At 35.2% G+C, this 24,624-nt stretch overlaps 2 protein-coding genes across 2 annotated transcripts; both read left to right on the top strand.

The window, feature by feature from the left end:
- Window positions 1–4,928: 4,928 nt before the first annotated feature.
- tsen54 (TSEN54 tRNA splicing endonuclease subunit) lies at window positions 4,929–10,788 on the top strand. The gene is made up of 11 exons (XM_019100041.2): window positions 4,929–5,086; window positions 5,547–5,705; window positions 5,782–5,845; window positions 5,927–6,010; window positions 6,130–6,228; window positions 6,432–6,484; window positions 6,596–6,700; window positions 7,711–8,261; window positions 9,949–10,009; window positions 10,200–10,313; window positions 10,620–10,788. The coding sequence occupies exons 1-11, from the start codon at window positions 5,025–5,027 to the stop codon at window positions 10,765–10,767; spliced, it is 1,500 nt and encodes a 499-aa protein (XP_018955586.1). The 5' UTR covers window positions 4,929–5,024; the 3' UTR covers window positions 10,768–10,788.
- Window positions 10,789–15,957: 5,169 nt separating this feature from the next.
- LOC109089633 (5-hydroxytryptamine receptor 3C-like) lies at window positions 15,958–21,052 on the top strand. Its single transcript, XM_042721481.1, has 6 exons — window positions 15,958–16,057; window positions 17,858–18,030; window positions 18,332–18,492; window positions 18,990–19,200; window positions 20,111–20,242; window positions 20,338–21,052. Exons 1-6 carry the CDS (start codon window positions 16,023–16,025, stop codon window positions 20,565–20,567), a joined length of 942 nt encoding a protein of 313 aa, XP_042577415.1. The 5' UTR covers window positions 15,958–16,022; the 3' UTR covers window positions 20,568–21,052.
- Window positions 21,053–24,624: the final 3,572 nt, after the last annotated feature.

Below are 24,624 nucleotides of genomic sequence, written 5' to 3'. Positions count from 1 at the left end.
AACTTCATCAATACAAATGTGCAATTACACGTCATACAATTTAGATTTCAATCGAATTTTAATTGAAATATATTTTAGTTTATCATACATATTTGTCAGTACATTCAGCAGCTCACTTAACCATATTTAAAAGAGAACTGAACATGGAATTATGTAAGAATGCAGTCTTACTTACGTTCATCTGAAACAATTTAGAGTTCAAATAATTGCATTTAAAATACATTTCCAATTGCAAATATCATGCAATGAAATGTCCAAAAACGTTCCATTCTGTTCCTAAGTATATTCTTTAAAAGTATATTATTCCCACAGTAAATAGCCTACTTTAAGTATGCTAAAGTGTACTTTTTTTTTCTGTAAGAGTGTGCAAACCCAGGTTTGTGCTGGTTTGGTGCTGGTCCACTTTTTTAAGGCTTGCTAGTTACACAAGCAAAGAAACTTGTGCGGACTGAAACACAACACACAATAAACAGGCCTTTCAAACAGGGTTGAACACTAAACATACCAACAAAGTGAATGTATGTGTGTGTGTTAGCATGCAGACAGGTCACATGACCCACTGTGGTAGATCTGATCTGTGCTGGTCCCCCGGATATTATCATGGTTAATGGATGAGCTGAAGGTCCATGAAATTTATAACAGTCATTACTGGCTCTTTTACAGCGAGGCGAGGGAGGGGCCGTGTGTTTGCGTGGGGTGATCTTTAGCCCCTGCTCTGGGATCAGACAAACACTTATTAACTGAGAGGAATGCAAACAAGCCAAGACTTAAGGCTGAACACACCGGAGAGAAAGGAGGAATCTACCCCCCGTCCACACACACACCTCACACATAATTAGCCATGCAGGGAATCAGCTAGAACATTCTAGAAGCGTGGAATCTCCCCGAGGGAGCCAGCAGCGGAACACTGTGACCTTGTGCAGGAAAGTCAGCAGTGCGCTGCCTGTATGCCATGAATCAGCTCATATCTGGAGTTGCTGGAAGTTTATGAACACTGAATGCAACAATAATTGTTCTTGTACAAATTTGACTTTCTGACTTTTTGTATAGCTTTCAAGCTGTGTAGACTATAAGTTGACAGTTTTCCTGATCGCATAAACTTCCATCACAAATATCTGCATGTAATTTGTCAGATGCTGCGTGCTTTCTTCCATTAAACTCAGTTCTAGTTCTTAAGGTGGTTTGACTTAGGGTTTATCATTTCTGATTGGTCTTTCACCCATAGCAGATGATCAAAAACCTCAAAAGTTGTGAAAAAGAAGTATACTTACAAAAGGAGTGCTTATTACAGAAATAATATACTTTAAAAGGATATACTTAAGGGGAAACTGAATGTAAGGATACTGTACAGTTACACACAAAATTTTCACTTGTCACAAAATTTCTGAAAGCTGACACTCAGAACAAAAAACACTCTAAAAAACATCTAAATACATTATTCACATTTTTTAGTTCAACTATCCTATTCTTAAGTAAACATTAACAAAAAATAAAAAAACACACATTAAGCAATAACAACTTTGGAAACTTTCAGTAAGCATTAACAATGCATAAATTGATACATTTTGAGGTATATCAGCTGGTTTGTGTCGGGTTAATAGCACTGCACAAGAATGTTCTTAATAATGTAGTATCATGGTAATACGATATCCAATCATTTACAGCTGCATGAACATCCTGAATGGGCATTGTACATGTTTTATATTGTTCATTGTACAGTTTCTCAGATTTGTGGTCAGTTCCGTCAAACAGCCCCTGTGCTGGTCCAGCAGTGACGTACGTGGAAGCTTTGTGTGTGATTCTCTTCGTCCCATTCAGGAACGCTTAACTGCCGGGTCCTGGGATGTGTGAAAGTCTTTCATAGTATGCGACTCTCTAATCCGCTGTTTAATGCACTGAATTGGGTCTGTCTCGCCAAAACACTATGTTAAAACAGATAGCCAGAGAGGTCATATTAAAAGGTCAACTTGATTATCAACTATAGGCCTATTTGGGAAAGTCTAGTTTGCTTTGGTAAATTTGCGTTTCTCAGGCTTACTTAGGGATTTTAATCCTATCTGAATCAAACTCGACTGTGTGTTCTTTTTCTTGAATTTCAGAATGGATAAACACTGTTTTGGTAACTTTCTGGATAAAATAACAGTTGGTGGTTCGAGTACTGCTGACATCCCATTTGATGGGATTAAATCTATATAAATTTACAATTAATAATATAGACGTATTGTTTATTTCAATGAGTTTTGTCCATCATTTTGAACAATAAGGTTTAAAAGCTTCAAAGGAAACCACTCAGTTCTGAAAATCAAAGGGCTCCTGTGCAAACAGGTCTGCAGTGCAGAAGCTGACACCTATTAGCAAACAAAGCCACGCTGAGGACAAATCATTTACCTTCATAGCGTCGCAGACTCATTGGGAAGTTTTGCTTCCTCCAGCACTAATCTGTTAATCTGCTTTGTTTACACTGCTGCACTTTCACTGATACCACCACTCATGTTTTACACCACATATAACCTGTAGTCCAACTCTAACACCCCTCAATAAGAAGTTTCCAGAGCCTATAGTGTGCTACCACTGTATGCTAATGAAGGTTTTTCAGTTCAACTGCTCAAATGTATTCATATAGATATGTAATATATGACATATATTGATCTATGTCATGACCTAGATATACATATTGCAATAAAGGGTGATATATAATTTTAACTTAGGTACATTGTCTAGGTAGATAAAGATATTGGTATATTTTAATACATATAAAACCCCATAATAAATCATATGTTCACATGTTTATATCTATATAATGATTTTTTTAAATATGATATATTATATGTATCAAATTTCAGCAATGTATATTTGATTTATATATGCAACTTCATTAAAACAAAAAAATTGTGTGTGTGTGTGTGTGTGTGTGTGTGATTTTTCTTAAATACTGTACATCTTTTATATTTGTTTATATAATTTCAACATGCTTTACCAGGTTTTAGGATGGATGTACATGTATGTCCAAAAATTTATTTTCCATGCATAAACATACATATTTATGGGCTATATGTTAATATCAGTGTTGGGGATGTTACTTTTAAAAGTACTTTTTATAATATTGCAGTACTCAATAAAAAAGTAACTAATTGCATTACATTTTATGGAAAGCAATGCATTACGTTACTTTTGCATTATTTTCTGACTCCTGCTCAATTTGTTTTTTTTTGTAACAAAAAACCCAAAAGTTATATTATATAATATACTGTATGAAAATGTTCCAATATTTAATAGGTTTCATATGATTTTACTTAATTCCACAATATATTTTAATACGAGGAGATTTAAAATCAAATGTACAAATATTACATTTGCATATGGATACTAAACAAAATGTTATCAGTGCAGAATTGCTTGACGAAGACTTATTTAGAAGTTTTAAACCATTTGAAACCAAGCTTGAAGTTTGTGCACTTAAAACTCTTAAAAGTTTATTCAAATGCAAAACAACTGCAGATAATATATGACTCAAGTGTACTTGAAGAAAGACACTTTCGTGACTGTTTCTAAATATGTGCTTTAGTCGACACATCAAAATAAGTGCACTTCTAAAAGACAATTAAAACATAATAACTGAAAATGTACTTCAAAGTTAAACTTACAAAAGTTAGAAACTGCACTATTTAAAAGTATGCCTAACTGTGCACGAGGAAAAAAGAAGATACAGTGCATGGTGAGTTTAATATTTTAACATTTAAAGACGCAGGGATAGCAGGAATGACCCATAAGAGTATCTATAAACACAAGAACAGGATGTGATGCATCAGAAGCTTATATACACGTACAGAACATGTCATGCTGTGCCATGCATTTCTCTGCATGGGTGGCCTCATTTGGTCAAGAGAGACACCACTGTCAGCTTAAGGCGTTTGTTTCTATGGTAATGGCTAGGACTTGGGAAGCTATCCGGCTTACTGGAAACGTGCTTTATTGTTGACTTGCAGGAAGGGGGTGGAGGGGCAGTGTTTGGGTCTGTGAGGCGTCTGTCTCATCGCTGGATGCGTGATACGGCCAAACACACGTCACCATTCACACCTTTCACCTGATACCCCTGACAACACTTCAGCAGAGCGGCCTCGGGGGCAGCAGCCGGTGGGCTTCACTATGAAAAGTCCAGCAAGGATTAAATAGGCCACCTAAAAATCTGCTCGCCCCCATGCTGTTATTTTTTGTTGTGGACCAGAAACAGTGAACTTTTACAGCGCAGAAGTTCATTATGACCACATTTGTTAACCAAAAAGCTTCCTGTTCCTCTCACAGATCTCTCATATGACTTTCTGAAAATCATGCACGAGTTGTGTCTGCCTGACAGTGGTATTGTGGAGATAAACAATATTCATGGAAATCAGTAGAAATAGCATCAAAGTATATTTTAGTACGCCACGAATCCTGGTATGGTAGTACACTTTAATATTGTTCATATTTTTAGGAAATTCAGAAGTTACTTATAAAGATGTTTTTAAGTCCTGAGTCAAAAGCTTGCTCTCTAAAGGTTATCTAATTGTATTTAATATAATTAAAACTAAAATACATTTTTTAAAAAAAAGGACAATTCTGTCATTTACTCACTCTAAGTGGAACACAAAAGGTTTTCCTGTTTGCCATGACATTTAGGCTAATTAATGTCCCAGACAGACTATTTTTCAAGACAAGTAAAAGCTTTTAAAATCCCAAGGAGGTATTACTGATGTATTTTATGTTGTATAATAAAATGAGGCAATATATTGAGCTTGTGTTAAACACAGACCGTATTTCAGCCATTTAAATATTTTTTTAATAGACACACATACATACACAAAACATTGATATCAGGAAAGCGTTAAATGCATCTTTGTTTTGGCCTACAAAACACGTAACCCCTGCACGACTCGTGTGTGTACTGTGTGCTGTGTCGGCATCTACTGGTGTGGCGCTCAATCGCATGCCTCGTGTCTAGACTCTGCGCACTAGGACCCTGAAGCGACAGAGAGACAGACGCGAACATGGCCGACAGAGACACATCTACAGATGCTCACAAACACAGTGTTTATGAGGAGCTGCTCAGGTAACCGTCATCATTTATTCATTGTAATAAAGCGCTTGTTCCGTTATTGATTTGTTCTTGCAGTAACACAAACAGAAGTAACACTCCTGTGTCGTGCTGCAAACACGAAACATGCGCTAGCCAGCAAACAAGCAAGCAAAAGTTAGACCACGTGACACATGGCTATGACAGAAAATGTTGTCAGTTCAAAGAAATGTATATGCTTTAGTTTTTTAATGATCATCATTGTTTCCATCCGAGCATGCTCATGATTATTCTTTAATATCAATCTGTGGTGAAAACCTTACTAAGATTAATTTAGTCGCTATAATTGTATATAGATTTAATAATTTCACACTAATTGCATAATTAAACAATTACAGCTTGATTGCAAATGACACAATAGAAATGTCCAGCTCTAAAGTCTTCTAAAGTAACCTTGTTTTTACTTTACATCTGTTTGCCTTGTCTTTGCATGCAGTCCATCAGAGCTGTTTGAGGCGAGGTCCCGGAGCCATAAGATCCCGGTGAGGGGTCAGAAAGACTTCCTGCCCAGTGGGTCGGAGCAGCAGACGGCCCGTCTGCAGCAGTGTCTGGACGAGCACTGGACGCTCCTGGCCGAGGAGAGAGTCGAGAGACTGTGAGTGGTTTCATAAAAACACACACTCACTCACAACACACTAAAGCTAAGAAGCGTTTCTTCTGCGTCTGCACAGAGGGAATCTAGTGAAAGCTGTCTGGATCCCTGACCAGAGACTAGTGGAGCTGCAGTCGCCAGCAGTGAGTCCGTCACAGACACCCAGTCAAATCTCCGTCTGTTCAAAGCTAGGTCGCTCTCAGTGATTATCTCATGTTTTGCAGGGGAAGTTTTGGCAGACGATGGGTTTTTCAGAGAGAGGCACGCAGTACCTGCTTCCTGAAGAGGCTCTCTATCTTATGGAATGTGTGAGGGGACACTTTCATACTCTTATTTATATCATTCTAATACACTGATTATCATCAGTGTTCAGAACTATGTGTGTTTTGTGTAAGCTATATGTTTGCACGTCCTGTTTGTGATTCAGGGTAACGTGCAGGTGTTTTACCGGGACCTTCCTTTATCCATTCAGGAAGGATATGAGCGCTTTCTCTCGCGCGAGACTGTGACTCTTCATCAGTATCAGGTTGGTTTGTCTCATGTGCCGTCTGAATGAGAAAACACTCTTCTTAAAGGTGCACTCAGTATTGTTTGCCATCAAAATAGTTCATTTTTGAGATGATGTACATGTGCACTGTCAACACAGCGCTCAGAACCACTGAGACAGACGGAAGCACACCGAGTGCACCTTTAAACCTTCATAAGTGTAATTTGTCTTCTTTAATTTAGGTTTTTGGACATTTGAAAAGGCTTGGGTATGTTGTGAACAGATTTGACCCCAGGTAACAATCATGTACTTATTCTCAGTTTGTACCAACTTTTCTACAGAATGATATCATGCAATATTTCTATACTCTCTTCTGATATTTCCAATGAAATCATCTTATACACAGTTCAGTCCCGTCCGCATATGAGAGTCAGCTGAATCTGCCAGCATCATCATGGGACAAACAGAGAAAACAGCTGAAGAGGAAGCGCTCTCGAAGTCCTGTGTCCAGGTACATGTGATGTTTCCCACCAATGTTTCTTCTTCACGTCCTGCACATTTTGATGTTTTATTATAAAGGGTTATAGTAGAATCTACAAGGCTTACTGTAAAAGCTTAACTTCCCTGATTTATGGGACAAGCCGTGTCTTCCTCCTTCGTAAAATCCATTCTCTGATTGTAGAAAAAAATCCAGCCTTATTTGACTTCAGATGTTCTAAGAGATGCATCAAATTAGAATGAAAGCATAATAATATTTTATTTTAATTTAAAAAAAAAAAAAAAATTAAAAAATTAAAACAATCAAATACAAATAAATCTTAATACCTTTCAAAACTAAATACCTTTCTGCGGGCAAAACAAACCTTTCAAGACTCACAAATACAAAAAAAATAAAAAAATAAAAATTACAGATCTACTGAACTTCATTATCTCGGCAGCTAGTCACTTGAGATGTCTGGCTTCCCATAATTCAAATGGGTGTATTCAAAACCCTATACAAAACAGCGCTTTACAAATGAGTCTGAACTGCATGGTGGAAACAGGCCAGATGATGCAAGAGGACGATAAAAATTATATTATTTCATTGATTTTATCACAACTGAAATGCTGTATAGACCAATAAGAAGCTAAATCTTATTAAAATCTTATAAATAGCATGATCATGAAATAATTAGTAAATAATTAAATATAGTTGAAATATAATTCAGATAATTAAATATAAGGTGTCCTTGTTACAGTGTAATTATACATTTAAGTACTGAGTAATATTAATTAACTACATGTACTTACTATATGGTTAGATTTACGATTAGGGTCACTTGCTTGTAATTATGCATAATTAATTGTTTTTATAATAGTTAGTATGTGTCACATGTCGCAAACAGGTTTGTTGATGCAAGAAGATGATAAAATCATATCAGCTTGAAATATTAATAAATTAGTTTTGGTGGCCTGAAATTTAAATCCTGCTTAAAGTGACTCAGTCTTCTCATCTCTGTCTTGATCACCATGTGGCTTCAGAGACAGTCAAAACACACCACCGGAGGAGAAGACCACAACAACTGAAGACCAAAGTGAGGAGCTAGTCAAGACCAGTGGATCACCGGCAGAGCCGCCTCTGGCCGATGCCTCTGACAGGACGTGGTGGATGGAGGAGGATGTGCAGCCGCCTCCTGCTCAAGCCCAAAGCGCAGCTCCTCGCTGGGACTTCAGCAGCATCTCTTTCCCAGACCTGGGCTCTCGCCGGAGCCGCTCCGTCTCTCTGGCGTCTCCAGACCCCAGCCTGCTGCCCGGAGCGCTGGAGGTGGGCGGCTGCGATCTGTCCCTGTGGCTCAGCAGAGTCAACGTGAAGCAGGAGAAGCTGTCGCGGCGGGACAGGGAGCGTCAGAGAGAAAGGGATCGCTACCACAGGGATATTAACAGTGACCGAGAGGTGCGGCACTGCAGGAGCTGGGCCGAGTATTTGCAGCTGCTGGAGGACAGGAGGAGACGGAGGCACAAAGATAGACCCGTGCATCTGTGGGAGAAGGAGGTGACACCCCTCACTCAGCCGGGACAGTGCACCTCGCACCGTAAGAACACACACTTTCGTTAGACAATGAATGAACAGATGTCGTAAACGATAGTCTTGAGCTAGTGATGTTATGTCTGACTCAAACAGACCGCCCAAACTAACAGATTGCAGGTCTGTTTTAGTGTTGCTAGTGGCACAGAAATTACACATATGTTTAATATGTTGTTGTTTTTGTTTGGCTATTCTTTCTAATAAGGTTTATTATACAACAGTAGGCACGTGTCCATTTCAGGTTTGCGCAAAACTTTGGCAATATTTTGTAAATGTCGATAAAAAAGTATTGCGAAATGACGGCGTTTCCATTTACCAGTGTTATGCGACTAAAACGTAACTTTTTGCTCACGCGATAAGTCATGGCAACAGATTTTGGTGGGATTTTGATGGATTTTGGCTATATTTATTCAAATGATGGTGTATGCATGTATCTTTACAGAAGCAGCACAGAGAGCCGCTTCAGAAACGTGCGTGGCGCGGCTGGAATAAACACAATCAGCTTCAGTGGCCGTATCAGAGCCACACTGCACCGCAGACGTGTGCAGTGTAAATTGTACGGCCACGTATGAAGTGTTTCTTGGAGGTTATAGTACATTGAAGAATGATCTTATGACTTTTTACGTACACAATGTGACCTGTAAATGCGCAAAAAACGTTTCCATTGCAGTTTTGTGAATTATTCCTTTTTCGCATTGTCTGAAAAACCACCTCATGCGAGCGTAAAAACTTTTTTGCGATATATGGGCGTTTTTGCGAAATTGACGCGTTTCCATTTGGCATATTTTAAATTCTCAATTTCAATTTGCGCAATTTGAAGGGTAATGGAAATGTGCCTTGTGACATGTTACAATAAGGTTCCTTTTGTTAACATTAATATTAGTGAATATCATACTATGTTTATCAAACAGTATTTGTTTATGGCATTTATTAATCTATGTTAATGCTAAGGAATGTATTATCATTCTAAATAAGTAGAAATTATAATAAATCCATAAGATAATTTAATAAATTAGCAATAAACAGTGTTATTTTATTTTCTAGTAATAATGAAACAAGTAATATTGTTACTTGTTTTTGTCATTATTATTTTTTATTTTTTTTATATTTCTATAGATGTAAGTTATTTTTATTTTTGGTTTTAGTCGAAGTCAAATTTATTTATTTCAGTCAGTTGTCAAGGAAGCATTTCTAATTTTAGTTTAAGAGTATTTGTTTTTACGTTTATTTTATTTAGACTCATTTTAATAGTTGTAGTTTTAGCTAATAGTAACAGCAATGGTAATAAAAATACTAAATAAAAATTATAATACCAATAATAATAATGTTTTGATAATAAATATGTTTACAGTATATTGAGTAATAGTAATTTATGCGATTTAAATGTTAAAAATGTATTTGTATAGAAATTAAGATTAATGGTTCATTGTAAGTACATGATACCTAATTTATTAAGTAACGTTTAATTTTTTGTTTTTATTGTTGTATTTAAAGGGTTATTTTCAATTTGATTATTTTATAATATGTAAATAAAAGGATATGTTAATAATTTTTAATAATTAAAATAGGTTTGTATTCTTTAAACAAAAAGGTATCTTGGAAGGACATGGTTTTTGTGCTTAAGTTAATTGGGCACCTTTTGAACTGTTCATGGAAAATGCCATTTTTGTCTTTTTTGTCGTGTTCTGGTGCAGGTGAACTGCTGGACCAGATCAGCATCATCAAGTCTTCGAGCTGGTCTGAGGGGGTTTCCAGGTGAGTATAGCCCACCTTTACTCTCCTGTACTATCCTTTCCTAAATGAGCTTTTGTGCAATATCGTAATAAGTGATGTACTGAAATGTGCTTTCAGTGTGACCTGGTAGCGTTGCCCTTCGTCTCAAAATTGAAGTCAAATTAGCGTTTGAGATGATTGAACTGCTGTTTTAAACGATCTGTTTTCTCAGCTTGTCCCCGTCAGACCAGTGGAAGATTAGTTTTGATATTTATCAGCCGGACACGGTGGCAGAGTTTAAAAAGAGCCTCCCTGGAAAGCCTTACACCCGCATGTGTGTCTGCAGGTAAACACACGACTCAATACACTGAAATGAGTCTGATGACTTATTACCTGCTGTGTTGGTTTTGTCATTTTGCCTTAGTTATACACTGGCTGGATCATACTGGATGATCAGTTTATGTTTTTAGCAGTACTCAGTTGTCAAGTCATAATCAGCTGATTAAGTGATGCACTTTATTTTTTATTTTGATGGCATGTAAATAGAAATGCATGAGCTTGCATTTATCTGGCTCCTGATACAATCCTACATGCTCAGGATCTGTATCAAGTGACAAGAAATCAACTTATTTCTGTCTTTGTACACTGACAGTTTTGACGGTCCAGTGCCTGATCTGAATGCCATGAAGCAGCTGTCCTTCCAAAGCGGAGACGTCCCGGTCACTTTTGCGGTGGTGGATCATGGGGACATCTCCTTTTATTGTTTCAAGGATTTCAAACTGCCGACTGATGTGTATTAAAGGAGGATTTCTAAAACTGGACTGATCTCAGGGTATTAATGAGATAGTTCAGCCAACAATGAAAGTTCGGTCATCATTTACTCAGCCTCACGTTGTTCCAAGAATGTTGGTAACCAAATATTTTCTGTTCCCATTGACTTGTTTTTTTATTCATACAGTGGAGGTGAATGGGAACCGAAGCGATTTGGTTACCAACATTCTTCAAAGATTACTAACATTATTCAAAAATCTGAAGAAGAAAAAAAAGAAAGTCATAGAGTTTTGGAATAACATGAGAATGATGACTGAATGTTCATTTTTAGGTGAACTATTCCTTGAAGTTGCTTTTAATACAAAACCGTTAAAAATGTGTCATGTGTAAGTTATGCCATAAAACGTCTATTCTTTGGACAGAAAACAAAAAATCTGCTCATTTTGTATTATCTTCAGAATCATCTCTACTGGTTAGATGAATGTTTTGTTGAACTAGTTAACAAGCTTTCAGGGTATCTTGGTTTGAGTTTTGTTTTTGGCTCTATTTCTGTACTCCATATTGGAAGTACTATATGTCAGCCTTGGTTTCCCAAGATTGATGATGGTCATTCATTGCAGTTCAGTGCCATCGCAATATTCTGTGGAGAATGGAAAAGCTAGAGCTTAGATGAACATTTCAAATGGTCAAGGTTTGGTGTTGGATGAAACTAAAGTAATAACTCAAGAAAACAATCCATTTCATCAGGTTTGGGATGTTCAGCAACCTTGGTGCCATCATCTTCGTGAATCCACAAACTACATTTCTGCATACGCTAGGTTTCTATTGGTTTCTGTGTTTCAGAGTTTCATTTTGCTAGAACTGTCAATCAATTAAAAATGTAACTGAATTAATTACTTTTATACCGAGAGGCTGTTGAATGCTTGAATCTGATTGATGAACACGCACAACTAAAGTAAATCAATTAAATCCTCAACCTCATAAAATTCCAAAATACTTACACCAATTGAATTCAGTTATTTTAAAGGTCCTTACAGCATACAGGTATGGGATGATTTTAGATTCAAAATGATTAATAGACGCATGCAGAGTTATCCATGCACAACATCAATTTTATGCATGTATCTTACTAACCACAAACAAATGTCTTTCAATTTGAGTCTGTGGAATTCGGGATTAAATGACTGTGCAGCAGTTTGTTCAAATACAGACATGTTTGCAAATAAAAATGTTCTGTTCTGCATTAATATGTCATAAATTGCTCATGCAAAAAGGAATCTGTGCATTTGTGGATCAGGTCTGGTTTTTGAGACTTCATTTTCGCAGTTTACAGAATTTCACAACCCCCACACACACAACTACCAACGAACATGGCCCTATGTAATTCATTAACGTGTACACGATTTGAAAAATTAGCGAATGTGTTACTACACTGAAACAAATGCTTCTCATCCGGTGTCTGTAGAATTAAGAATTACATTAATGTGCGGCATTGTGTCTAAAATCATCCCATACTACAACAGCAAAATAACCAAAACCCATAACGACATCAGTTTTGCTATTAGTAGAAAGGCTGCTGCTGAAAGGAGATGAACAGACTCACGTAAATTGCGCTCTCTCTCTCTCTATCTCTCTCTTTCATATCTGCATTATCATTGGCTCAAGCCTCCTTACTACCTCTAAAATGATGTCTTAAGGTGTGGTAATGGTGGTGAAGAGTTTTTAATTTGATTAGTCTTGAAGCCATAATGCAATCATCTGCCTTGGACACTTGCACCTTGCCTATTTGCGCTGTTTGCTCTAAAATATATGCTTTTGAAAAGCTAGACTGAGTCAATAAAGCATTAGGCACTACATCAACTGCTGTTCAGTGTTGATTTGGAGACATATGATATTTAAATTACTGTTGTGTTCATTGATCTTGATGCATGCACACAGGTGCCTGTGAATTATGGTAGAAAAAGACTACACGTAGTCTATTTACACTGATCTTTCATTATAATGATCTGCAGTTTTTCAGAGAAATCAAATATTAGAAGATGAGTTACCTTTACACTCATAATACTCTGTTTGCAGGTGAACACACTGAGTGAACAATAAACTGAGCATATATGAGCATGTGTCAGTGATTCACAAGACACATAATACATGATGTTTAGATTTTAAAAATACGTTTTAGTTTTCTATGTAGACAAAATAAAAATAATTTGTATTTTATATACATAACAATTTTTAATATTTAAAAAAAACAATAAAGTTATATATATTTGTTACAATTTATAAATATATATTTAATATATGTTTATATTTGTTTTTTTTATTTAGTTAACAATAATAATAACACTATTTTACATGTGTGTCAACCGAGATTTCCATTAGTGTTAATGGTATTATTAAATATTCCTTAATATTATTAGGTTATGGTGAAGCATTTAGAATAGAAGTGAATCTCATTACAAACACCCGTCTAAACACTTAATGTTGTGGGTGACTTTTAAGAGATATTTGTTCTAAACAAAAAGGCTTACTGACATCTTGTTAAAAAAAAAAAAAACCCTACCATGTTTAACATGATTTTTATAGTAAAACTAAGTTGCTTCAGTCCAACTCATTTATCAACTTTAACAAAAAATGTTAAAGTATTTTTTTTGTTTATTAAAGATTTCACAGCAAAAAGGCACGTGAACCATGACATTCATTAGAGTAGCCTAGAAAACAGTAAAATTTTGATCATGTCGATAATTTTGAGGCCTTAGGAATTAATGTATCAGGCTAATAATACAGCTTTATAGTGTTATTGATTAATTACAGAAATTGTGGTCATGTCATATGCATTTATTAATGAATAATCTGACAGCATAACTCATAATTACCATAAAGTTATGCAACCAGCACAATCTGATTAAATAGTAATTTCACTAACCACTAACACTAACTTTTCTATCACCCTTACCAAAAAGTAGTATACATTTTATTAAGTATACTTACGTAAAGTTCAAGTATATTTTTAAGTATACTTTATGTAGCAAGTATACAAATATCAGTGTACTAGTAGTATACTTGTAAGTGTACTGTTTCAATACTCTTTGGGACTAAATTGGCCCACTTTCTAGTATATAAAAGCATACTTTTAAGTATACTTTAAGTATAACAGTAGCAAACCTTGAGTACACAACTACCTCTATGTTTGTATTTTGTAGTGCAATTATACTAAAAGTGAACTTATAGGTATACTGATAGTGTACTAATTAAATACTTTGTACACTTTGAAGTAAACTACTAGTTTAGTAGTTTTATACCGCAAGTATACTCATAAGTTTTCTTCAAGTCAGCTTTACTGTACATCATACTTTAAGTATACTACTATGTCCCTATTTAGGTTTTAGTTTGTATATATTTTGTTATATGAATATCTGAACATACAAAACATCCAGAGAAAGAACAGGGTATCTGCTTATAAACAAAAACATTTTATTCTAGCTTCATGCATTCTTTTTTTAAACACTTTAATGTGGGTAATTTTCATTAAAAAATTAAGAAATAACATTTTGAACAAAAAGCTGAAAAAAAAAGACTATGAATTGGATTCAGAATGATAATCAAAACATAGAGGGAGTCTATCAACACCCCAAAGCTTGACTGTAATTATTACCTCTTCATCGGGTCGACATTTTTATTCAATAACGTTACAATTTTGATGCTATTTCATGTCAGATGATCACGTTAGATTACATGTGTTAGTATCTGTTGTTTCTTTTTCTTCTTCACCTTCACTTGGTTTTTGTTTTTTTTTTTGGTCAATTCTGTACAAAAGATGTGTACTAGCGCCCTCTAACATATAACAATGAAAACACGGATTCTAGGAGCACAAGTATAGCGCAAATATATTTCAAATTTTTGTAAGTATAAGTCAAGTATACTTAAATGTCATTTTAAGTATATTTCTGAGAAGTACATAAAGCCCATTTCTGAGAAGTACATAAAAAGTAAACTAAACGCATACTTTCCTATTTTAAGTTTAAAAGAAGTATACTAATAGCACACTATAAAAAACTTCTTCATAATAACAGCAACCATAAAAAAAAAAAACAAAACGGCAAACAGCACAACAGACAAAGTGTGTATGTAAAGAACATATAGGAATGACATCAGCTGTTTGTATAGTTTTTTTCACTCGTGGTAAAACTAAGAACAAAAGAAGAGGTTGGACATGGATCTCATTCGCAGTATATAACTGTGACCAAATGACAGTCATCTCTTCAGTGCCCAATCTCCTGACTGTTTGCCATGTTTCGAGGGTGGCTAATACTTTATCTTGCCTCAGTTGGTAAGTCTGTTTTAAATGTCCAGCTGTAATGTCTGTTGATGTGTGTTGTCTGTCATAGTTTCCCTTACCTTGTGTAGTTTTGCTCCTAGTTTTGAAGACGAATGCATGTCCCGCAAGTTTTCCACACTGAAAAATTTGACTGAAATTTTAGCATTGTTCTTATCAGAATGGACGCACTAGTTGATAAGTACATTTACAGAAGGATGAATGTTGAAACGTGATATCATCTTGACTGTAACTGAGATTCAAATGGAGTGTGATCTGTGCAGCTGCTGGAAACTGCAGTTACAAGGCACTTCTCGAACATCTCGGCTTGGGCAATGATGACATTCAGATGACGTCCCTGCGGCCCGTGTTTAAATGGGAAACCCCTACTTTTCTTTTTCTAGACCTCTTTGTGACCTCCATCATTGAAGTGGTAAATCCACTTCATCCACTCCATGATTTAACTGAATGCCATGACAGTGGATGTCAAGCAGTTGTACTGTAGTATCATCACTCAACACTTATTTCATGTTTCTTTCCACAGAATGAAAAAGCCCAGAGCCTCTCAACACAAATCACAATTTTGAATGTAAGTGTTTTCAAAACCATTTCGCACACAACTTACTCAAGTTCGAAAACTTGTACAATCAGAAGTCTTATCTGGAAATAAAATAATTTTTCTTGACTTATTAACCAAACAAACAAACACAAAGAAATCACTCATTAAACAAACTACATAAATAAAACTAAACAAAACCGAAAATAAAAACAAAAACAAAAAAATAAAAGAATAAGTTTGTATATATTATTTATGAAACAGGTTATGATTCTAAGGAGGATCAACCAAATCGGTTGACCACTATAATCGCTGTTAACATAATCTTCATAAATTTGCAGGGTTGGGTGAATGAGTTCACAGCATGGAACCCAGATGACTTCTGTGGAATCACTTCATGTTCAATTAAAAAGGACATGGTTTGGACTCCAGACATCAGCATCACTGAAAGGTCTGAAAATGGCTTTTTGGTTCGATATCACTGTAGGGTGCCTTTTGTTGTCCTGTACATAACTCATTGGCTATGATAACTTAACATAAAAATTACTAAGAAAGGGTGTGCCAAATCATAAAAATACACCAACCTCACTGAGGTGAGTAAGTTGGTGACTTTTCACTTGACACAATTTCTTCGTAGGAGTTTGCTTATATGCTTTGCCAAAGCTTAAACGTCCACCCTGCTGACATAAAATATGCCAGAACTCAAACAAATAAATTACAAAACAAAAAATTTAAAATAAAACAAACCAAATTCTAACAGACTACCAGACTAACTATTTAGCTAGTTTGTTGTAAGCTAATATGCTAATTGAAACTCAAAATGTCCAATGACACAGCATTTATTTGTAGTTAATATTGCTAAAAACTAAAATGAATGGGTGGGGGGTATGTAATTATATTATTTATTATTTAATTTTTTTCAAAGTTGAATTAATGTTTCATTGTCATATTTTGTCATGGTTTGTGTGTTCTGCATTATGTGTCCGCCCCTTCATGTGCTGGTCCACCCTGTCATCTTAAAATTTTACAATATTTTAAAAAATAATTCAATCACTTCTATATAATCCAGTGTGTTCAATAGCTGGGTGTGGGGGCAAGAACATGCAAACAAAAATCTGCATCCAAATATCAGTTTTCTCCAAATAAGAAAAAATACATGTGCTAATTGTATGAGTTTCTTTAAAAACACATGGTTTACATAAAATCTTTTATGTATTTATAATTTGAAAGCAAACAAATAACCCTGTTTAAGAAAGGGGCATCATACCTTTCAGAAAATATAATTTTGCAATGAAAACATTTTTTTCTTTATTTAACAGTAATATATATGTTCATGACAGGGTGGAAATATCTTATGGATTATGCTTCGAATAATGGCCCATAATTATCTAAAAAAAAAAAAAAATGTGTGGGAGGCTGGGAGCTCAGCAAATGACTTTTTATTTTTTATTTTTATTTTAATTATTTATTTATGACATGACAAAGCGAATGGGAAATTAAAACCAAAATGTTTGAGTATTGTGAGGGATGAAAGGCACTCTATGGTTATATTGACCTTTTATGGATTATTACTTCTGGATAATTAAATTATACACATTTTGGTTTGAAACTTGTAGAAAACATAGAAATTTAAAGGGGTCATATCACGAGGAATTCCTTGGTTTTTTGTGTTAACATAGTTTATTGTATTACGAATACATAAAAAAAAAAACTTCCCAGTCCAAAAAGATTATTTTACTGTACGATGCAATATGATTTCTGACATCATTATCCCTAAATATTGACAACTGCCCGCAATTACACATTAGCAGTGCCTGATCAGTGTTCATGAACTCTGGCTGTGTGTAGCACCTACTGCTCTGCAGATCACAAGAGCTGAAAAGATCTGCTAGTCTGTTTTTAACAGAATCCCTGATTATTTTTGTCTAATCTTAACAGTTTGAGTGGTGCATTTCTGCACAGATTGTTTTGTGGGATCAAGGTTTTTTTTTTCTGAATTGCTCGCTTCATATGGATTTCCTTTACAATTTCTTTATAAACTTTTTGAAGCGTAAAAGTTTGGTGGAATAGACTTTCAGTGGAGGGACAGAAATCTCTGTGGTTTAATTGAAAATATATTCATTTGTTTCAAAAATGAATAAAAGTCTTCTGAGCTTTGAGTGACATTAGGATGAGTAAATTTTTAATTTGAATTTTTTTTGGAGTAAACTGTCCCTTTAAAGTTTACTTTTGCTTCGTTTTGTCTATGTAGCATCAAGACTGAGTTCGCAACAATGGAGAATCAGTATGTGCAGCTGCTGAATGAAGGTGCTGTTGTGACGTCTAACACTTTTGCTGTGACCACGGCCTGCAAGATGAACCTGCACCAGTTTCCCTTCGACGTCCAACGCTGCACTATCACCCTTCAGTCTCCGATCCATTCAAGTACATTTGAAACTCAGAAAACAATGTTGATCAGAGTTGGGCAGAATTCAAAACTGAAGAACTCAGTTCATCATAGTGAAACTGAATTAGTCACACCCACAAGATGTGGTATTTGCATTTTAATTGGAGTGACAGGAAGAGGAATAGTCAAAAGATCAAAAACATCTTCAGTTTGGACTAAATATTGGTGCACAACCCTGATGTTGGCAAACGTGACTTTTAAAGATCCTATTTCACCTGCTGGAGTTTTGATAATGAGTTATTGTAATATCTATTAGTCATTTGTCTCATTCTATCTCAGGCAAGGAGCTCGTACTCAGCCCGATCTCTGATGCTTCATTCCTGACCCTCAGCTCCAAGAAGGCCTTTCAGACTCAAGGAGAGTGGGAACTCCTTAGTATAAATACATCTAAAGCCAATGCCACTACTCAAGGAGAACCACAGGATCAGCTGATATATAAGGTACAGAGCAGAAAGATAACACACCACATCACATCCATCCGTGCAGGAATTTGACTTGATGACAGGAGCTTTCTTGTAGTTATGAAAGTCCTGCCATTGATGTGATTTGTGCACTTCACTTATAAGTCTCGAATAATATCATGAAAGTGTATTGTAAATAACATGCGGTGAAGTGTCAGAAAACATTGCATTCATTTCACACTTAAGTAGACTCATTTAAAGTGTATTATTTCCATAAGTACTCTTAAAAGTACTGTACATTGTAGCTTTCAGTTCAGGATTCCCTTCACTGTGTAGTTGTTGTGTCTCAGTGTAATTTTGTGTTCATCCAATAGCTATTCGCTTAACATGAAAACCACTTACAGAGAAAACAAGCTTTTCAGTAATTACACATTTGATGCACAACCTAACAGCTGAGATTGTGACCACTGTCGAAACGCACTGAACAGAAGCTGCTCTGACAAAGTATTTATAGAGGTTTCTGTTCTTACTTGCAGATCACCATGAAGAGGAGACCACTGCTGTATGTCATTAACTTCCTAATGCCAGTATTTTACTTCCTTATTCTGGATTTGGCCTCCTTCTTCATCGATTCAACTGGAGGAGAGAAGCTGGGTTTTAAAGTAACTCTGCTTCTGTCTATTTCTGTGCTACTGCTGCTTCTCCAAGACATGCTGCCCTCTACTGCCAGTGATATCCCCCTGATTGGTGAGAGTTTATCTGCTGTACTCATAATCTTGAACAGTAAGATTATTATTTTTTCTCTCTTGACCATTGATGGCCCAAAATTTCATCTCAGCACTTTTTTTGTAAGTGGCTACACTATTTTTGATTTTGTCATTTCATCTGAATATCAACGTTTGTGAGATTTGTCATTCGTAACAGTTTTGAGGTTAATCGATCTAATTTTGCATCTCTTGAAAATAACGATATGACACTGTATTATGTTGAAAATCAATTTTTTGTGTGTGTTTTCATGTTTTTTTATTTTTATAGATTTTTATTTGGAAGTCCAAAATAAAATAAAATTAGAGCCTCGGGGTAAGATGGGCCACCTAGAAATGTCATAGAAACCCTAAGTGGTATGTTGTTACTATTATTTTTAAACGCATTATTTAATATCTCAGTGAATTAGATGTACATTTCAGACATCTTCGCCTTTCATTAAAATCTATTGGTTATTGTGTAAAATCATTAAAATTGTAGTGTTGGTATTATGACATATCTTCACTTAAAATATGGGCTATTAAAAATGAGCATATTCATTAAGTCATAGATTAATTTCACAACCTTTCAGATGAATCTCTTTTACTTAGATTCTGCTTTATCTGTTATCGGTTATTCAATTATTCAATTATTAAGTAGTAGTAGTAGTAATAATAATAATTTTGAATAGTTAATTTAGTGTTTTACATGAATGACACTTTTAAAACATGAATGACATGTAAATTTCATATATATATATATATATATATATATATATATATAATTTTCAATAAAAACTATATCAAAAAGAATTTTCTGTTGTATGAAATCGATAATATACTGTATTTTGTATTAATTTTATACATCTATTTTATTAATATTATTTTAAATTATTTTCTGGTGGCTTTCCTAGGGGTTTATTGTGTTGTCATCTTCACTCTGATGGGCATCAGTGTTCTGGAGACCATTCTTGTGAATTTTCTGATTGCTAAAGGAAATCGGACCATTTCAGTAAAACCAATGGAAAACTCACCTACTCTTTCTGGTAAATATTTCCTCTGCATCTGATAATAAGGGGGAAATCGGTCCTTGGTTAAACATCTCGTATAATATCTTAAGTTAATATCATTCTTCTCACAGATGCTGTAAAGGACATGAAGAGCTGTCCAGACTCAGAAACAGACAGGCATGAAGAGCGGCTGCATGCTCTTGATCTTCTGAAGGCTGCTGCTACTCATACAAACCACCAAGAGAGGAAATGCCTGAGCTGGACCAGAGTGGCAGCAATAGTAGATGTGATCTTTAACTTCCTGTATGTAACCACAGTTATTGTGTTTCTGATAATGCTGTTCAAAGCTTGGTTCCCATGAGTGAATGTCCCTTATAGGCCTGCCCTGTACATGAGATGGAAAGACTTCCTCTGCATGAGATCAGCCAGAGTTGGTTTTCCATTGTAGTTTATGAACATTATACTGAATAAGGCTGTGATATGTATTTGTGTGTGTGTGTTTGTGGGTGGGTGGGGGGATCCATCTAGATTCAATACAATACAACACGTTTTTGTTATGTCTTCTTTTGATTACATTTTAGATTACCTGTGAGCTGTCTTCTAGCACCTTTAGATATTAATTGCATTTTTAGGTGCATTCACCATCAGTGTTGAATAATTGGCATCGAATCGTCATTCTTAAATACGACACAAGTAAAGAAAAGAAGCTTCTATTTGTTAACACTAATAAACTTCATTAGTTAACATGAAAAATATGTCTAACGCACCTATTAATCTTAATGTTAATTTCAGCATGTACTACTTTACTCAGATCAAAAGTCGTATCTGTTAATATTATTCAGTGGACCTCAGCTAACATGAACTCAAAATGAACACTAATTATAAAAAACTAATAAAAAAAGTTAATAAACGCTATATAAAAATTTCATAACAAACAATAACCAATTAAAACACTACCCAAAAGTACTACATATATAAATATTTACATATAACATTATAAAAATAATATAATAAAAAAATAATTCAATCAAAATTACTTTCAATAATAATTACTTTTGATATTTACGTAATTTTTTAAATTAGTGAGTGACGAAGTGAGTGACGTGACATACAGCCAAGTATGGTAACCCATACTCGGAATTCGTGCTCTGCTTTTAACCTGCTTTTTTTTTTTGTCTGAATAAAGAGGCACCAGTGGCATACACTGCAACAGAAAATGGACTTTTCCTGCAAGAGTGCTTTCCCAAATATCACTGCTGCAAAGCTCTGTGTGGGCATCACAGAGAGGAACGCGCCAACCCATCTTGTCCTCAAATCTGAAACCTGCTGACATACAGGGCACTCCAACAAAAATCTGAAACCTGCTGACATACAGGGCACTCCAACAAATTTTCAGAAACAATATATGTTGCTGTCTGACGAGCCATCTTGGAAGATTAGATTTTATTTTGTCTCGATTAGATTTTTTTACATTAGAAAAACTTTAGATTTTTCATTAAAAATTTCGTAATTAAATCTCTATCAACTTCCACATCACAACATCTTTTAAGGAATGCAATTAGGGCTGCACGATTTTTCGTAATTAAATCTCAATCAGGCAAAAGCTGCGGTAAGTCATGCGTATCTTTCAGTGAAGTTTTGTTCTGTGATTAGTAGTAAATCTCCATCCGAAGGCCAGAGGGCGCTTTAGCTTTGAAACTCCAAATACACTTCCCAGAAGAAACCCAGGAAATCCCCATCCACATATTTCTTCAAAGCAGAAGTAAGCCTATGGGTGAGACTTCCGGTTCATTAGCCGCTGTAGGCAAATAACGAGAAGAATAACAACGTGCAGTAAACGGTAAAATGGTTTGCATTACAATTAAGATAATATATTACAAAAAACACACACACTTTCAATATCAAGCAGCAAAACAAACTGTTTTGTTCAGCTAAAACGGACGAAGTGGACGCAGATGAGACCGGAAGCCAGGCCCACAGAATTTATATTTTTACGACAAGAAAAAGGTGGATAGCGGTTGCTGAAAAAACAGAAGATTTAACTGTTTTTAATTCAACGTGACTAATAAACACACGCCTATGACAATATATGATTAATTCGAGTTGGTCTTATAATTTTTATTATACTAAAGTACATAATAATGCAATGTAAATCAACATAGCCTTTATCACTGCTTAGAATACTATGAAATATTTTGCGTGTCTTATTCTGTGTAATCTTCGATTTCATTATCGCACGATTAAATCGGTCTGCGATTATGAACGTGGTTTTGCATAGCTTGTCAGTGAACTAGGGCTGGGCGATATGGCCAAAATATATATTTTTTTCATATTCGTCAATATCGATAATTATCACGGTAAATAAAAATTGAAATTGTGTTACTTCGTTTTTATGGAAAGTAATGCGTTACGTTACTTTTTCTCATCTAGCCTGGGCTTGCTAGTTAGTTTTTAATACAGAAAAGTCCACTCGCATAGATTTTAGTGTCAACATTTAATTATTGCAGGTTTACCTCATATTCTGAGTTTGCATTTCAATATTGTTATTAATTTTGAACTACAGTAGCATTATTTTACGGTCTCTGCACTCAATTTCTCTCAACACATGGACAGGAGGAGAGCTGTCAGTCATAAGTTAGCCATATTTAGCTGCATCTAGCTAAATGAGCATGTGTGTAAACACTACATAAAAACTCTAATAAAAAATAGTTTACACTGATTACACCAACACCGGAAGTTCGCCGGTGGGATTAAAAATAAGGTTTTTGTAGGTGTTTGAAGGGTAAGTATGGATTAGCGTTTAGCTAACGTTAACTGGCTAGGGGAGCCAAACTGCTTCGCCATTTGTTTACAACATAAAATAAACGATGGAAACTATTAATGGGAAACAAAATCAACAAAGAATAACACTTACAGGTTGTGGCCCATAAACAGCAGCTTCTGTTTTTAAAGTGGGAACTGCTCCACCTTTCAAGACAAGTTTTTGTGCGAAACCGGCTTTGAACTTGTGGATATTGAGGAAGCAGTCCTCCACAGAGGGCTATATTGAGATTATATTTTTCAGGAACAGAGTTAAAAATAAATGTTAACCATTGATCCCTAAGACCAGCATCCCGAGGAAGGGCGAACAAAGAGACCCTGCGATCGGGGTGAAAATAACAGCGCTTCAACGGCATGACAACAACTCTACAAAACTCTTCCTCTTCTCTTAAAGTTCATAAAACAGTGGCCCTTCCGGGGACAGGGCTCATGCAAGTTTTTGGAAATGGTAAGATTAAACTGATTTTAGTGAATAAAGTTCCACATTTCAGCTATGAACACAAAAAGTTTTACCCTCCACATGTTCAGCTTTAATATAATGTTTTTTCTGTTTTAGGTGATCGTAAAGTGAATATCAGCACAAATGCTGTTATGTTCCACTTGTCAATTTAAAATGGAAATCTGATTTTTAAAAAAAAATGACTTTCATTCATCAGTGAATCCTGAAAAAAGTATCATAGGTTGCAAAAAAATGCATGCATGTCAACTTACGATCAAACAAAATGTTTATATTTATGTTTGTAGTGCTAGAAAAATTGCTACTGAATTTTCCATAATTCCCCAGTAAACACGGATCAAACTTTTCAACCAATAACCATTAACAAAACAAAAATATCCTTTTTGATAAGATTTACAGTCATATAATAAAGACTTTGTAAGGGCACAGGTAATAATTTAAATGAAAACACTAAAACTTTTCATCCAATTATTTTTACCCATGCAGATAAGCAGATTCTACATAAATATAATAATAATGAATAGAAAAGAAAAACACATTGTAATAACAACTATCTTCATAACAGGTTTCAGGTTTACTCTTTTCTCTTTTTTTCACTTCACTAGTTAATGAGTTCTTCAGTTGGTAAATGTTTTGCAGATACAGCAGCAATGGATTGTTTTGATTCAAAAATAATAGTCTACTCATAGACGCTTACAACTGAAAGCGCAAGTATTTTTTAGTCTATCACTTTTAAATTACCTGTGAAATAGCTTTCCTCATTTCTGAAGCGTCTTTCAGCCAACGTTAGCTTTTCATTTAGCTATTTTTCAAGAATCAACCATTCATAAAGCTGTGCTTTCTGAATATTTTTAAATGATTTGACTCAAGAGGGCGCTGTTGGTAAGTGTTCCCCTTTGAAAGGTTCGTTGCTGTTATCAAAATAATATCTGTGCTTTCGGAGTTAATCTTCAGGACAAACTACACATAAATGTAGTTTCTCTCCACGTTGGACTGAAGTGTTGAATAGCTTAACTTAGATAATTTAGTTGAATCTATAATTGAAGCAACTGTTGGGCTCTTGCAGATGTCGGCTGGACTATTCACAATGACTGACCATCTTTCCATCACAGATCAGCTCCTCCTTCTCTACGTTTATGAC

The sequence above is a fragment of the Cyprinus carpio genome, chromosome B3, assembly GCF_018340385.1.
Source record: "Cyprinus carpio isolate SPL01 chromosome B3, ASM1834038v1, whole genome shotgun sequence".
NCBI classification, from domain to species: domain Eukaryota; kingdom Metazoa; phylum Chordata; class Actinopteri; order Cypriniformes; family Cyprinidae; genus Cyprinus; species Cyprinus carpio.
Note: the sequence above shows the minus strand (reverse complement) of the source record. Positions and strands in the feature narration are given on the sequence as shown.